This window comes from Liolophura sinensis, chromosome 3, assembly GCF_032854445.1.
Source record: "Liolophura sinensis isolate JHLJ2023 chromosome 3, CUHK_Ljap_v2, whole genome shotgun sequence".
In the NCBI taxonomy this organism is placed as follows: Eukaryota; Metazoa; Mollusca; class Polyplacophora; order Chitonida; family Chitonidae; genus Liolophura; species Liolophura sinensis.
This window is the reverse complement of record NC_088297.1, coordinates 19295688-19313742: the sequence shown is the minus strand read 5'-3', so window position 1 is coordinate 19313742 and position 18055 is coordinate 19295688. Positions and strand designations below refer to the sequence as shown.

General features: G+C 39.2%; 1 protein-coding gene across 1 annotated transcript in view; it reads left to right on the top strand.

Annotated features, from left to right (window-relative positions):
• Positions 1–18055, top strand: part of LOC135463445 (G-protein coupled receptor GRL101-like) — a 55281-nt gene that overhangs the window by 35842 nt on the left and 1384 nt on the right. Inside the window, exons 17-23 of the mRNA XM_064740705.1 lie at positions 911–982; positions 1414–1485; positions 2032–2103; positions 2475–2546; positions 2937–3008; positions 8161–8356; positions 9174–9830. Of these exons, the coding sequence (XP_064596775.1) occupies positions 911–982; positions 1414–1485; positions 2032–2103; positions 2475–2546; positions 2937–3008; positions 8161–8356; positions 9174–9830 (1213 nt within the window). The remainder of the gene's footprint in view (positions 1–910; positions 983–1413; positions 1486–2031; positions 2104–2474; positions 2547–2936; positions 3009–8160; positions 8357–9173; positions 9831–18055) is intronic.

The following is an 18055-nucleotide window of genomic DNA, read 5'->3' as shown; positions in this document are numbered from 1 at the left end:
GCCCAGCTGGAAACATAGACCTGGATATCACTGTTTAAATCTCCTCCATACACACATAATTGGCCTTGAGCATACGGCCCCAAAGAACAGAAGCGAATGGCTCACTATCGCACACTTAATTTATTTATGTCCTCGTTGCTGATGCTGACAGAAAAATAACCCAAAATTACAAAATTGCTCTTTGGCGGGCGTTGCAGTACCGTTGTAGTACCGTTGTACATTATTCAACGCCATCTATTTAAATAGCTTATGAGAGACAGCAATGTCATTGAAGATTTGGTAAAAGCAGCAATTTTCCTGTCGGTAGGTCGTTGGCCTTATATTGTCTAGGATTTTAACCATTATTACAACACACCACCATTTCTTTCCGTTACACGCAGCGAAATACGTCCGTTTCTTCGTGGCGTATTTTCTTGATGACCTTGGCTGAGTTACAGTTGTATTGGAAGACGTTCTTGAACAAATAGGCGGCGGATCGTGTTATGGTCTAGGGTTAAAGGCGGTTGTCTATTAACCGCCACGATACACGGGTTTCGGGTTCAAACTTGCCATTGACGGTGTATTTTTCTTATATTCTCTCGATGTCCCTATTCGTTTGTTGTCGACGCTCGTTTGACCATTCACCATTAGTTGCCTTCTACCAAGATGAAGGTCATATGCTGAAAAAAGTCATTAAAATTTGCCAAATGTCAGTGGTTTTCACTGGGTGCTCCGGTTTCCCTCATCCATAAAACTGATCGCCATGGAGCTCCAATATTCTATAGTAGGCTATAAGCATGGCGTTAAGCAACAATCAGATGAATCCATTGGGAGATGGCTCATAAACGAAATAATTTAATGACACCTTTATAAGCAAATCTATTAAATGCAGAATTTAGTGAGCCTAAGTTGTTCATGTTCATTGTTTTAGAAATTTGGAAGACAACAGGATTTCGACATTTCGCAGGGGAACATTTGCTGGTCTAAGTAACGTCAAACAATTGTAAGTATCAGCCAACAGAAAACATGCCCTCAGTTTTAGAGGCCTGCATCACAGATCGATTTTTTTTTGTCTTTCCTACAATCCAGTGGAAAGAAGCAGAAAAGCAATAACCAATTTACGTAGCACCTTTACAATTATGACAAATTAGGAAGCAAAATGTGGGATTCTCCTTTGCACTCTTTGATTTCATCCACCCATAAAATCAGATTACCGCGGTAAAAATAAAAAATGGGTTGAGTGCGGCGTTAAATATTAATCAGACATATATGGATAAATGACATTGCCCACTTAATTTGTAACACATGTACACGTATGAGTTACACGTCTATATTCCACTGTATTGTCTAAAAAATGGAGAATTAGTCAGAGTTCTGTCTGTTTCAACTAGCGTGTGGTGGATGACTTGATTGCATTTTTCTTTTTGCTCATAGATATTTAAAGGGCAATGCTATTACTTATCTCGAAAAGGGATCATTTACTGGGCTTCAAAACCTACGTGCGCTGTAAGTATTTAATGAACTGTTCTCTCACCTGTGCGTTATCAGTACAACACACTTTAATACTTAACTCTGCTTTGTTACTTTGACATTTCTGCGTCGAGTATGACTTGGGTGGTTGTAGCATTTTACGAGACCATACCATATCATGTTCAGCTATACTTTTTGATAGCAATAACCTGCTGTCAACGCTATTATTAATCTCATGGTGGACAGCTACTATAGAAAACGGCCACAATGACATTCTATCAATTGTGTTGCAATTATTTATTGTCACTCGTGAGTAATTGCGGAAAATATTATGACATAGTTTTTAAGAAAAGTGTTATACTGGAAAAATCTTTAAAACCCACCTGAAATGTCCATAAACGATTTAATTTCACTTGTCGAAATTCACAGCTATTCGATTGTTGCAATAATAAGTATCAGCATATGCTATGCTGGTTAAAAACAAAGTATAAGTAAAACAAAGTAGTCACCTCGTTTACTAGATACGTTATAAATTTTTATTAGAAATGGAATCTTGAAATGCGAACCACAATTTTCTCACAGAGATATTAGTCAGCAAAATATACAAACCATCGGAAGGAATCCATTCGACAATCTGCGCTCTTTGCTTAATCTGTAAGTTCAGTTTTCTTCTCTCTTTCTCTCGCTCTTTCCCTCTGTTTAATGAATTGTATATATTCACATTTTTTGGGAGTGATTTTGCACATAAAAGTGATATATAGTATTTATCTTGACATAGCAAAAACTCAACTTTTAAAGGAATGAAATACGTTAAACACATTTCCTGAATTTAATAAAACTCGTACTCATTAATGAAGGGCAGATGAGATGTTTGCTAGAAGATGTTAAAACAAATTGCATTATTTTTTTAAGTTTTCAGTTTGAAAAAATTACATATGTCAGTTCAATTTGCATGCCTTTGGAAGATTTTTATTTAATGTGTTGCATTTTTCACGTACAAACCTTTCTTTCTTCTGATTCTTTAGGAATCTTTCCGGAAATCATATTGCACTGATTGAAGATGGTGCTTTCACTGGGCTTCGCAACCTTCTTGTGTTGTGAGTATCTCGACAGGGTCAAGGTTATACGCCCCATGCCCTATCTGGCCTCACACCAGTATTAATTTCCCATAGGCAACGGTTAACGTTTAGTGATATAACTCAGCCCTAATCTTTCCGTGACCAGTAACGATTGGTGCCTATCCTGCCAAGCCTGCGAGGAAGCAGCCGTAAAGTCCTTTAGGCCATACCCTATCCCATTCCTGGCATAGGGAGGTCCACATTTGGACGGTCAACTGATGTCCGGATTTGGCAGTTTTGTTTCACACAGTGAAATATATTTCCAATCTATGTGGACATCGAGGTAAATGACATGTTTATTTTTGCCCTCTACTTATCATCTCATAGTTTTATTCACACATATTTTTTTTACATTATCTCTTTGCTTAGAGACATCACAAACAACCCAATTGAAGCCATTGAGCGTCACGTCTTTCATGGACTTCCCCGTCTAAAGATGCTGTAAGTATTAAGCGTTTTCTAAAAAATACAAGTGACAAATGTAAGAAACTTAAGTAGTCCAGCTCTTTTTTACAGCAACTTACATGTAAGTCGCCCACCTCTCTTACAAAATAACTTAATTAGCCCAGCATTCCAGCCAATCAAAGAGCAACCCACAACCCTGTGTTCTGTTATGACACACCCACCGAGTAACATGCATAACTGTGTATTTTACCCTTCTCCTTGCAAACAAGCACAAACTTGTGTTTTATGTCATACAAGGTTATTTCCACAACCTTGTATTGTATTCTCCAGCACAGAACTTTTATACAAAATTGTATTGTTTTTCTCCAGCACAGTACTTTTATACAACCTTGTATTGTTTTCTCCAGCACAGTACTTTTATACAACCTTGTATTGTTTTCTCCAGCACAGTACTTTTATACAACCTTGTATTCTTTTCTCCAGCACAGTAATTTTGTACAACCTTGTATTGTTTTCTCCAGCACAGTGCTTTGTACAAACTTGGATTGATTTTCTCCAGCACAGTGCTTTGTACAAACTTGTAGTGCTACCTCCCAAATCCTATCCTGCATTCCATCCTCTAGAACCGTCAACATGACTAAATCTATACCCGCCTCTTTCTTCCTCTTTAAAATATTTTGGATAAATCTTTTACTTCATTTTACCCGTCTCTAGCACGGTATCGTTTTTTCGCCTACACCATAATACCAGTAACAGTAACGTACATATATGACCCCAGGGTTTTTTAAAATCCCATATCGTAACTTGTACAGCTGTGGGTTTTATCCACCCCCTTGAAACCAGTGAAGACTTGTGTTTTATGTCCCTCGGGGTAATTTTTGCAACATTGTAATGCGTCCTCCAACAGAGTACTTGTACAACTTTGTATTACATCCTCCCAAATCCTATGTGTATAACCCTATATACAACAGAGTACTTGTACATCTTTGTATTACATCCTCCAAAATCCTATGTGTATAACCCTATATACAACAGAGTACTTGTACAACTTTGTATTACGTCCTCCCAAATCCTATGTGTATAACCCTATATACATCAGAGTACTTGTACAACTTTGTATTACATCCTCTCAAATCCTATGTGCATAACCCTATATACAACAGAGTACTTGTACATCTTTGTATTACATCCTCCAAAATCCTATGTTTATAACCCTATATACAACAGAGTACTTGTACAACTTTGCATTACATCCTCCCAAATCCTATGTGTATAACCCTATATACAACAGAGTACTTGTACATCTTTGTATTACATCCTCCCAAACCTTAAGATGAACAACCCTATATTTCCTCTTAGCAACCGATACATTTCGTGGGATATTCTCTTCTAAAATCTTTTCGCTGTCGCATGGTAAAGTCTGTATTTGACCAAATTCTTTCAGAGAAGCAACGTAAACGACAACACCTCTTACAATAAGCCGGTCACATGGCGGTGAGTGGAAGCTGTAAGATAAGAAGGTAGACTGTAGGTCATTAGTAAAGCAATATTCTTCGTTTTCGTTCCAGATTGGTGTCCCAGAGAGGGCATTAATCTCAATAGATCTGTGTTTATTGGCTATTAGTCCTTGATTTCTTCTGCATTACCTTATACGAGCTTAAAGGCACCGGCTCATTCTAAGTCAATTATATGTCCGATTTCGGTAAGATGTATATTAACGATTCTGCGAGGTTATTTCGCCTGGTGAGTGTTCCGGGCTTAATATCTTTAATGACAGCGATTCGTCAAAATCCATATCGCCGCTTTTGTGCTTGCGCCGAGTCTGTTTCGCATTATTAGCTGTTGCTGTAGTTATTGGAGAGGAATTTACAGACGCTTCATTAATAAGATGTCTCGTATATTAGCGACGGCTTTAGACCGTTTTAGCTTTCCCGTCCCACTGGCAGCTTGTATGAGTAAGGTTGCCGTGCGGCGAGGCGACTCATCAGACAGGCCATTGACTAAGTGTTTATTTAAGTTTTCACTGGTTTCGCTGGGGCGTTAAATCCGGCGATTTCTCAGATACCTGGCCAGGTTCGGTGATTTCGATGACGTTTCGATATGATCCAATCGTCCAGTAAACGGGACTGCAGATAACATAAGGGAAATCTTACGTACGTTACAAAATACCAATAAAGTGTACAAATAAAACGTATATTACACAAGAAAAAGAGCAGATCTTCGTTCAACAATTTATTAGTATAAGCGGAAGAGACAGATATTGCAGTTTAATAGCCTAATTTGACCCCCTTCAGTAATTCGAGACATTCGTTACACGACTCAAGTATTTTCCTCCAGCACCCCTTCCCTCCCCCGCATGCCATTCACGGTAACAAACATACCTCCCCTCCGCCTCCAAGCCCACAAGCGTCTACAACAAACACATCCACCTCCCCGCCGCCTACGCTTCCCACAATTGTCTATTCTGCATTTGTAGAAAACATTTGAAGTCACATGGATATAACCATCGATTTTCGAGGCAGTGTTACAGCCAAATATTCGGCTTAGCTGGACATCAGGCTTAAGTCATGTACAGCGAGTCAGTGTTTCTTTCAGCAACATTTTATCTCCGTTATTGCGAAATACTGCCTGGTATCTGCTGATATATTTTATGAATACTCGTCGCCAACCGTAGCCCTCCTGGTGCCCTGGAAAAGTAATCGATAGCGACAGAGATCTATGTCTCTTTTTTGCTCTGTTTTAATTTGTACTGATGCTCTCAAAAGGAAACACGTTATTAATTCGAGCTCATATTTACTCGTTTATTTACCACATTTCATTTAGGCTTTCGTGATTATACCACGTAAAAATCTGCGGAAAAACCTGGCCGAAAGACAACATAATGTCAAAGTGCACGATCTGTTGTGCCTTAGCTTGATGAAAAAGATACGCTATTTTGAAAATTACCTCCTTGATAGTGAGCATTCCATATTCGTCATAACTTTCGTAGAAAGATAATGCATAAAATCAATACATAATGAGCCTGTTTCCAGAAAAGATCCAGTGTCATAATTAAATAGGATGCCGGGCTAAAATCCAAAAGACCTTTTTAATTAACGGAATTAGCTGCTTTATCCCGTAAAAAAAGAAATAAATGAGAAACTATTACCCAGTGACAGATGCATTCTTGGTTTACTCCTCAGAGTAATGACATGGTAGGTTTAATTATAGTTCTCTGACACCAAATTTATTGCATATTGTTTGCATTAAAACAAAACATACATTAGTGTTTTACCGCGGAGGTATTTTTACCCTTACGCAGTTGTGCATTTATGCTATAGACCGAAAAAAAGGGGAAAAAATTTCGAGAAATAATTAAATTGGTGATTGAACGTTGCAGAAGTTTCCATGCCAATAAATGTCCCAAACTACATAAAGTTTGCAGGTGTGTTTGATTGTGTCAAAGAAAATGATACAAATGAGAGCAAATGACAAATCTTTGGTAAGATAGCTTTTGGATTTGATACAAATGAGAGCAAATGACAAATCTTTGGTAAGATAGCTTTTGGATTTGAAGGCCTTTGAATTTTGTTTAATTTAAATAAACAAACGCATACATGTAAGAGCAAATGACATATGCTGAATGTGATTTTTCCTGTCTAATCTGAATAAAACCGCTAAAAGAGAAAGCTTATTGCCGCTTAATGAAATTACAACAACAGGGTGATTTTCCCTTTGTACCATGAAAGCGTCCTTGATTTAAATCACTGTGTACTGTCATTAAAGAATATAATTTAGATACTCTGTGTCAGCATAGTTAAACGAGATATATTTCTTCAAGAGGAATCGAAGTAGTACTCGTTACGTGCACATATTTCCCAACTCCAGTGTCTAAATTTTCTCAAAGTTCCGTGGGTACCAACGTCGATCTCCGATGAGTTGTGGCTGTCTGTAACTTGACTAAGATGATCAATGTTCTTCTGCATTCAGCGGAACAGATTTTTTTTTGCAATTTTGTTATTCGTTTGCACTGTGTATTACCTATCGTCAAAGGGTAGCTGAAAGATCGAAGAAAACATAAAAATGATGCCAAAATTAGATAAAACAACGTCAAAACTTATTTGCAAATATGATCTTAAATGGTTTTATTGGGGGGGGGGGGGATTTTTCTTATTTCAGGAGAAAAGGGTATTTGAAAATATTTTTGTATGGTGGGTATTTGGGACCAACTTTTGGCATTTATTGTGGTTGCATAATAATGTTCTAAATAAGGATGTAATGCTTGTCTAATAAATTTAGTTGAATGTAAATTTGTTTGTTTTTTTTTTTTTGTTATATCGGAACATATGCATTTAACCTAAATAGCTGAAAAGAACCAATTCTAATGCAAAAATATTTATTAAACGTGTGTTACATCCTTATTTATGACATTATTAAACAACGACTATAAATACAAAAAGGTGGTCCCAAATACCTAAAATACAAAATGTCTTTTTCTCCTGAAGGAAAAATCGGAAAAAATATTGAAAACCACATTTAGGAATAAATTTTGGCGCTTTTTCATCTGAACTTTGTCATTTTAATGTTTTTTCCACCTTCAAATTTAAGAAATTAGTGCCATATCTCTTGCACTAACGTGTAAAAATTTTGATGAGTTCTCCTTGCATATGCATACCCTTGGGTATTTTGACCGTGTCCGCCGAATGTCACATATTACAAAAGCTAAGAACATTGGAGAGAACGGTTATTGTCTTATTCATGGAATTAAAATTCACAGATTGAAATGTATGAAGACTCTGGTGGAATCGAACACTCCAGTGAATTCATTTGAGTCTAAAAAGCAAATAAGGGCGCTTTCATTTTTCCTGTTATATGTGACCACTTTCCAATTATAACACTGCTGTCGATTCTCTGGTGTTACTCTCCATGCTGTAGTCTGTTATATTATCATTATCATTAGCTCCGGGACCACGAAGTAAAAATTTCAATCATTATACTTTGTATGACCTTTTCTCTTGTTTTACATTAACATACCCAAAATTTACGTTGTCGAGCAACATTTTGACCCTAACAATTTGGAATGTTTTGAAATTTTGAAATAAGTCTAAGATCTAAGAGTGCTTTGTTATCTCTGGACCTGGTTTTTCTCATAAGCATTGGTTTAATATAAGTTATCTTTATCTTTAAAGATTTGTTTTGTTTCCTACAGTTACACGGACGAGTACAGGTTCTGTTGCCTAGCGACTGGCGTGGCCTGTTCCGCAAAGCCCGATGAGTTCTCATCTTGTCAAGACCTTATGTCCAACTTTGTCCTGCGCATAAGCATCTGGGTGCTGGGCATGGTAGCCTCGTTTGGAAACCTGCTTGTGATTGGCTGGAGAGTGAGGGACTTCCGCAGTGGAAAGGTCAGGAATATAATGACACTTATGTCTAGGACAAAGACATGTTTGACTTACCTGCACAGGAGAGACCGTAAAAGTCATTTTCTCGCTTATCCTGTTTACGTTTATCACAGTAAAGCTTATTTTTAAACGCAGTTAAAGTTGAGAGCAACTGACAAGTGTTATTTATGATGACTTCTTTCGATGTGAAGATTTACGAATTGAGGCAGCCTGGGTCCTTGCGAAATGAATCACCGATCTTCCCCTTGTATCTGATAAAGCACATAACATATGGCAGCGGAGCCACAATCACGTCAGATAATTTGTCCTTGTGTGCTTCATTTTTAATTTACGCATGTCGATATTTCCTGCTTTTGTCTTTCAACCTTCTTCGGCTGAACAATGTATCGTGCGTGTGGACCAGATGTTTATGTCGCGCGGCATGAAAAACTGAGGAAGCCCATTAAATATACCCACTTAAATCCATTACAGACATTGTTACGCTTTTATAAATGCCCTGCCTTACTGGCTCCTCAGCGTAAAAGATAGTATAAGTCGTTTCGGTGTTAGTATGCAGTCACTTTGTGAGGCCTGTTGTTTGAGTTAGGCAGCACTAAAATATGTCGACATTCAGAAACGGTCTCTCTGCAAGGAGACACTGTCGTAGCATGCCGGAAGTAATACCGAAACCCTAATTAAGGTGCTGGCAACCAAACAGTTTATGAATAGCTAGATTCTGACAGTCCGTGAACAGCGAGACACCATCCTTGTAATAGACTAAAATACAAATGCCATTGCATTTACATCCAAATTACCATTTTTTACTTCGTTCTGTTTGCAGGTGCATACTTTCCTTATCACTAACCTGGCGCTGGGGGATTTCTTGATGGGAGTTTACCTGATGATTATCGCAGTTGTGGATTCTTATTACCGCGGTGTTTACATCGTCCACGATAAGGCCTGGAGAAAAAGTGCTCTGTGTAAAATTGCCGGATTTCTCTCCACGTTTTCCAGTGAAATATCCGTGTTTACACTGACAGTGATTACCCTGGATCGTCTTGTTTGCATCATCTTCCCTTTCAAGATCAGTCGCCTCGGACTCAAACAGGCCCGCATTTTAATGGCCTTCGTTTGGGTTCTAGTTTTAACATTATCTGGCGTTCCTCTCTTAGAGTTGAACTATTTCGAGAATTTTTACGGTCGTTCTGGGGTTTGTTTGCCTCTTCACATAACGCACCAGCGGCCTCCGGGCTGGGAATATTCAGTCTTTCTATTCATTGGATTAAACTTTGTCTCCTTCTTAACGATAGCCGTGTCGTACTCGTGGATGTTTATCGTGGCAAAGCGCACTCACCAGGCGGTGAGAGCTCCAGAGACGAAGGCGGACAACGCCATGGCTAAGAGAATGACTCTTATCGTCATGACAGACTTTTTCTGTTGGGTTCCTATAGTTTTTCTGGGAATCGCCTCGTTGGCAGGTGCAAGAATTCCATCCGAGGTGAGTATCATCCGTTTGTCTTAACTTTACTTTTTTACGATTGATTGATTGATTGATTGGCTGGTGTTTAACGTATTAAAGATTGTTTGTCGTTGGTCAGGTTTATATCTGGAATGCCCAGAATAAATCCCCGACCTTTGTCAGATACCTGACAAACCTTGTGAGTATGATAGCGAGCTATCACTAGATCGAGTAACGCCGCAGCCGAAACATTCCACTAAAACACATGACCACAACGATCAGTAGCCAGATAGTTTCCGCCTGCGCTTTTACCATTAATTTACAATGTGCATTCTGATTAGTGCTTATAAGAGTATAGCACTGACAGGTAAGAACGCAGTATAAACAATGCAATATGTTAGAATACACTTTAAAATAATGTACGTAGAATAAAGATAGTACTGACCTATGCTTAAATAGCATAGATCGACATTTTGATTTAAAAAGATAAGAGATAGACAAAAATGTCACGATATTACGTCATAAAAAAAACCAAAACCAAACTGGGTCTGATTAAGTAATCTCCTAGTTTAGTAATCTAAACTGGGTCTGATTAAGTTAAGGACCGGTTCCGATAGCACAGTTGGCCAAGCGTTTGCTTCGGAAGCGATAGATCCAGGGTCAATCCTGGGTCGAGCCAAACCTAAGACGTTAAAAGAGGAAGTTGTAAGTTCCTCGCTTGGCGTTCAACATGAAGGGGATAGTGCAACGACTGGTTGACCTGTATCAGTATAATGGCTCGGGCGGGGCGCTTACTTGCCTTTGGTAAATCGTGTCAGTGAAGCAGCACTAGATTAAAAAGACCGGTGGAAATCCGTCCTGCAACAAGGTGGCACACTGCGTGCACTCTAAGGATTCCTTCGTCGTCATATGACTGAAAAATTGTTGAGTACGACTTTAAACCCCAAGCACTCACTCACTCACTCAAAGGTTAAGGGCCTGTTCTCTATAGTGTAATTCACTAATTCGATCACACACAACGCAGAAAACGACAAGAGTTTTAAATGTCAGTAGCAAGGCCACACGGTTGGATCCCGAATAGGGAAAGTTGAACTGCCTATAATTAAGACAATGAAGGCTGTTTATCACAAAAGTTATACAGCGATGCACTGACCATATGATGCTGAACTGTGCTGCCGAGAAGGGTGAAACAATGGGCTATACGCCAGCTTCTTGGGACTAGGTGGTAACAATGGACAGTACTACCGAACGACATCTGCTCAGTTCTGCGTAAAAAAATTGCCAGTACTGTACGCCAGTTGCTTAGTTCTACATGAAAAAACATGGCCAGTCTGTACGACATCCGCTCAGTTCTAGGTTGAAACAATGGGTAGTGCTGTACGGCAGTTGCCCAGCTCTACCTGGAAAAAATGGCCAGTACTGTACGCCAGTTGCTTAGTTCCACGTGAAAAACATGGCCAGTCCGTACGACATCCGCTCAGTTCTAGGTTGAAATATTGGGTAGTGCTGTACGGCAGTTGCCTTAGTTCTAGATTGAAGAAATTGGTAGTACTGTATAGCTACAGGTATGTCGAAAATGAAATTTGCTCAGCTGTAGGTGGAAAACAAGAGTAGTAAAGTACGGCAGGTGCTCAGTTGTAGGTGGAAAACTTGAGCAGTCCAGTGCGGCAGGTGCCCAGTTGTAGGTGGAAGACATGAGCAGTAATGTAAGGCAGCTGGTCAGTTCTAGGTGAAAAACATGAGCAGTGCTGAACGACATACAACAGTCGATTGACATCGAAACGAAATGTTACCCATTTTTGTTATGTAACGGTTTGAGGCTGCTGGTAGAGCTAAGCGACATTTTTGGCCGAAAAATGTGTTTCTTGTCGATCAAAGCAAATTACCTCTATGTGAATCGTGTTTTACGTTGTATAACACGTGTTTTCACTTATACCACGGTAAACAGCATTATGGTGAGAGGAAACCGGACTGAGCCCTTGGGAAACCCACGATCATCCGCAAGTTGCTGAAAGACCTTCACATGTACAGACTTTGTTACTTGGACCTTCTTCAGTTACAATATAGGCTGAAGACCTATGATATCTGTTACGATAATTATTATTCTTGGGGAACTGTGAAGCGTTTCTAGCGTCAGTCAGAAATGTATCAAACCTGGGTATGTTTTAGGGACGGACTTTTTTGAAGTTGTGCTGTCTGTAGTAGATGAAAGGTACAATGCCAGACCACCGTTATATGGTAGAAGTGTATTCCTTCTTGTCACTGGTCTTATTGCATTACTGGATACATACGGGAATGTCTCTCCACATATGATAAGTTTTAAACATTTAGTTCGGCTGCTGCAGATACACAGGTAGATTAGCAAGAGTTCAAATCTCACTGATGCGGTGATATTGGTAATTTTTATAACGTTTTTAAATGATTTCTACACTGGAAATCATCGCATCTCCTTTGCAAATTATCCCAGAGACATTGGAGTAACATCATTCGACGGCATGGAGACGAGACTGACAGAGATGAGAACAGGAACAACACTCCTGGAACAACAGCGATTGATTTCTAGTCTCCAAACATGAATAGAGTTTCCTCAATTCGCCGTTGGCCCAAAAAATTGCCTTAAAACGCACATATTGTTCGCAGGGATTTACTGTTTCCATCACTATAGAATTACACGCCTGGTTTTGCGTACACTTCATTACGGATGACAATTTATTGGTACGTTTAATGAGCTACTTTATTTTCTACCTTCCATTGCGGAAAATGACAATCTTGCCGCTTTTGTAATAACAAGACTGAATACCCTTTACAGAAAACAAATAAAGAATAAAAAAAACTCCTGCATTTACCAGGTCACCCAGCCCACTTTTTCCCCTCTTGCGTTGTTCAGAATTAATGGCCCACTTATGTGCCGCAATATGATTTGGGGTCCTATTACAGATGAATGGGTTTTTGTGTAAGTAATAGGCGTAGCCCTGTCGCCCAGCTCGTCTGTCGTACCCGCTTATCTTCATTGGCGTCCATCATCTACCTTCGAGCTGTTTTTTTTTTTGGAGGCGGGGGGGGGGGGGGGGCTTGAAACACCTTTAATCATGTCATCATGGATACTGTCAGTGGAAATCGGTTCTCAGATCTGGATTTTAGTCCCATTTTAACCTGACAATACATATCGTTGCACAGTTTGCTCGACATCTAGCAAAATGTCCAATCAATTCTGTTTGCAGATGTGAATTTTGTCTCATCTGTACCCAACAGTACACGACGTTGCATAACTTGCTCAGCTTCCGGCGAAATGTTTGGCGAATTTAAAACTTGAAACCGGTGAAGAAACTGGATTTCACTTCGATGTCTATCTAACAGCATATATGACCACACCGTCTGGGCATGATATTAAACGTTCTCAAATAAAGCAAACGGAATCTGAAGTCTTAAATTATCTATATCTATTTGTATATGCATCCATCAGCCCACAGAACTTATCCAAAATCTATACAATGGCCAAAAAAGCTGGAGAAAAAAAAACAAAGTACTAATATGGTTATGGGTTACACAGATTTGGCGTACATGTTTATCAGTATATCTGAACGGGTTTACAGAACAAAGTATCTTAAAGTTAAATCATCTAATCACGTTACCCCACTGCTAACTGTACTAATAATAATTTCACTCACACTGGAAAGCTTTTTATATCGGGACATATAATGCATTAAAAGGTTTTGAAGTCTAGAGTGAGCTTTACGGACCGTATTTTCAATGTTAGGCCTCCATTACAGCATAAGGTTTGCTTTTCTTGCTCTAAATCATGTAATGATAAGGTCTCAGTGCTCCTTTTTTGACGCATATTACCTACCGAACTAAAGAAAAATTTACCCAGTAACTCATGATTCCAACATTAAATATTGTGCATGACAGAAACCGCTCTGATGCTACTGACACCGAAACGACACATGGGCGAAACACTGCACATTTGATCCGTGAAATCCACAGTACATCTCATACATTTGATTTATAGCCATAAAATAGGCTGAACAGCCATAACTAAAAACCAGTTTTTTTAACGACCTTGTTAAGACACTTAGCCGGTACTCTCCTGTTGCGTTGGTTCCTGAGTTGAAATTGATAGCTACCTTTCATGTAGAAATCCCATCTTCTGATAAATGGGTTTTAAATAATGCGGAGTGATGCCCCTTTTTTATACTGGTATGTAAGATCGACCAAGAGCGCAGTAAATCACTTTTATGCTGGTTTCATGTATATGTTACATATGTGCAATTCTAAATAAAGTACCCACGGATTAACTACGGGCTAAACACCATATTGGTGATTTTTTTCAAATGTTGTAGAACAAATAGCTTAGTATGAGGAGAGGGTAAGTTATATTATAGGTAATAACAGTATGTTGTGTGTGTAAACGACCTGGTATTTCGAACTAAGGACTTTAACACAATGAAGAGCATTACGGACAACGTCTCTTGAATTAATACAAGCACTTCAGCTCAGACACGCTGCTTTTAGCGGAGGCTTTGCCACTGTGTAGGAGAAAACAGACGTCACGTCTTACAGAGGAGCATAGGGCCCGACTCGGGGCCTTGGCTGAGCTAAAAGAAAATAATTGCCTTATATGAACTGTTAGACAGTCATTTTCCATTCCGTTTGCAAGGGTGTTCAGTTTAATTGTCTCACAATGATTGCACGAGAAGTTTTTCGACATGTTGCTGATTTTAGATGCTGAATCATTAGAACTCTTTTGAAAAAGATGGTTGATTAAGATTATTGACTCGTACATTGTCGACCGGTGTCATTATCGGCCAACACGTGCGTCCGTGACTCCGTAGGTACGCAGAAGAAATACCCAATGCTTTAGGCCGCATTCCTTGCCTGTTCGGTGAACACGGTCACTTATTCAAGGCGTTCACATTTTTAAAGATGGGAGATATCAGCATGATGGGTATCGCATAATTCATGAATTCTTTCTTAGCTTAATGGGATAAATTAAGCGATTCACGGTGAGGAAATCGATGCCCACGAGTAATGTCAGAGCTTTATTTATGGTCTTTCTTTCTATTGCCATAAAAGACAACAAAAACTCCACGGGAGGATAAACGCCTCTAGGGACATCTGGAATGTGCTCCTGCAGACTGTCTTGACCACCACTTGATGGCGCTGGAAATTATGTCCTGTAAACTTAACAGGAATATGTTCTCCCTCCACTGATTTGGGACGTTCCATGGCTCTGTCGCGTTTTTAATAGAATCGCTTCATCGGTTCTACCACGCCGCACTATCTCTCTTGTAACATTGATTTGCGTTCCGTGTAATGTTGGTATCACATTTGAAACTGGCGTGGCCGACCATTTTTACATGTCCTTCCAACATTGTATTATTGCTTCTTTCGAGGATTTCCGCCAAGTGATAGTTTGTGACGTTTTTATTTAATTCGTCACTACGGAAAATCAGATGTGCTGCAATTTGCAGAGCACTTTTGACATTCGGTTTTCCATTACACTCAGATTTTATTTTTATACCAATGATTAATAATCTCTTTTTATCAGAACTATTTCGTCTGTAGTTATCAAATAGGCCTTCAAAAATACATTTCATCTGTCAAACAAGATAAAGATAGTTTCTTTTAGGTTTGATACCGAAGTGTACAGCGTGATTGACGTTATTGAAAAGATATGCGTTGCACTGTTTGCAATAAGGTATAAAAATAAAACTCGAGCGATTAACATGGGATTTATTTTTATTCTCTTTGTTGTGAATCACGCGGCATTCCAACTGGTTACTTATTGTGCAAGTCAGGCCGTGTTGTCTTTATAACTAACAATGTCCGTCTACCTCGGAGAATGACTCGGTATGAGCACACAGTAAATAAATCATAACTCACGACCTTAACCATCGTTCCGTTCGAGGCCCTTAAGCCTACAAACACAACATGACCTTCCAAATCCGCAATCACATATTACAGTATTAATATTTGTTTACTTATTTGACTGGTGTTTTACGCTGTACGAAAGTAAATTCGTCTCAAAAAAAACAATTTTTGTCCAACACCAATAAAAGGGTAAAAAAATTATAATAATAAAAAAGTTACTTGTAAGAAATGGAAGAAGAATAAATCTTGAAGGTTTTCGTTAATCTCTGGAAGGCAACCAACATATCCTAATCCGAAATTTCAAATCACACTTCAATGTTAGATTTGCATGGCAAACATAACAGGACATATGCATGTCATTTATCTTTTAAGCTTGTTGCCACGACTAGACGTATATTTAACCCTAATCAATGGATACGAAACATTTTCAATTGTGGCCCGTCGTAGCGATTCATTTCCAGTCTCCAAACATGGATAAAGTTTCCTCAATTCACCGGTGGCCCACAAAAATTGCCTTAAAAGCACCTATTGTTCACAGGGATTTACAATTTTCATCGCTATAGAATTACACGCCTGGTTCTCACATACACTTCATCACGGATGGCAATTTATTGTACGTTTAATGAGCTACATTATTTTCTACCTTCCAATGCGGAAAATGACAACCTTGTCGCTTTTGTAGTTGCAAGACTGAATACCCTTTATAGAAAACAAATAAAGAATGAAAAAAAAAACTCCTGCATTTACCAGGTCACCCAGCCCGCTTTTTCTCCACTTGCGTTGTTCAGGATGGATTAATGGCCCACTTATGTTCCACAATTTGATTTGCGGTTCTATGACAGATGGATGGGTTTTTATGGGTAATAGGCGTAGTCCTGTCGACTGATTCAGATAGATACATGAACCTTCCCCTGTGTAGAGTGCCTGGTCTCCAGCTGAGGACGTCTTAGATCTTACATCCGGTGACAGTCAGTACCTTTAATTGTGGCCAGGCGAGTCGATTCGTTGTGTTCGGCATGCTACTTCGGCAACGACACCACGAATTGTTCAGCTGTGTTTCGGTTCAGACTAACCTAAAAAATAACAACCATTTAACATGCAGAGATTTGTGAAATTGCCCACACTGAGTCATTATATTTGTACAAACCAGCTCACAAAGTATAACCCATTATACAGGTAGTCACAGCTGTGAACATAGTGATATAACTTTTCACCATATCGTCGGCACACTGAACTTCAGTCAGCTATGTACTCTTATTATTGTTACATATCTTCACATTTACAATAACATGCACCATACCACATGTGGTCACTGCAAGCAATTACAGACTACATGTTGTATTTCAATAGGGTTTTTGGTACCTTTCACCATGTCGATATGGTGGGTGTAGTTTTAACTTCAGTTATTATTACATTACCTGGCAACCCTCAGCACCGAGATGTTAGAGCAAGGAAACAGGGCAAGTTGACTCGTTGCCAGTATAATGCAACTAGATGAGGTGTTATGTCCGTTGTCTTCGGCATGATACTTCAATGGCCACACCACTTTGGCCGCAAGGACTAGTCCCGTAAATCGTTTTCATGTTAGTTTTTACAGCGTTATCAGGGTCAAAGAAAAATACATGTCTTTGTGGAAGACTTAAACAGAACATCTACATGTAGATATTATACTAAAATACTTACAGCATAGAAAGTTTAACTAGGGTAGTGAGGACAGGGTGGTACACGACAAATAGCTAATGCTTTACACGGTGGAACACGGCCTCTTGTCAATTTATCTCAAGGTTTTATTCTAACTGTTCTTATAGTCCCTTACATGCAAATAGTAGCAAGTTACTCGCTCTCTAGCACCATGGCTTAGGCAGGATTGGGTAAAATTCATTGATGTTAATTGCAATGTTCTAACAGGACTAATGCCGTTTGAGTAGGATGCATAGCTGATACAATGCTTATTCCACGGTAAGGAAGCTAAACATACATCACCCCCAAGTAGATAAGCCAGGGTTTCCTCTGAATGTTACACGGCTGAACAACGTAAATCCCGACCAAATGTGTAAACGAATGGGACGAAATCCACACTGGCATGGCTGGCCATGGGCCTGAACACACGGCCAGAAAATTCCTGTAGCGATTTACAGGAATTGATATCATGACAGATCGTCCTTTTTCTACTTTGATTTGAATTTGATTTGACCTTTATTTGAGCAACGGACAGGTTGATTGTGTCCTCGAGAGTTGAGATGACTCACGGATACCCCATTGTAAAAGTGTAATGATTCACCTCGCATTGAAGGTTGAGAAGAAATATTGTGATATGGCGAGGGTGACCTTTGCTAAGCTACACCCTAACACCATAAGAACAAGACACGAGAGGCCATGATAAATACTACTTG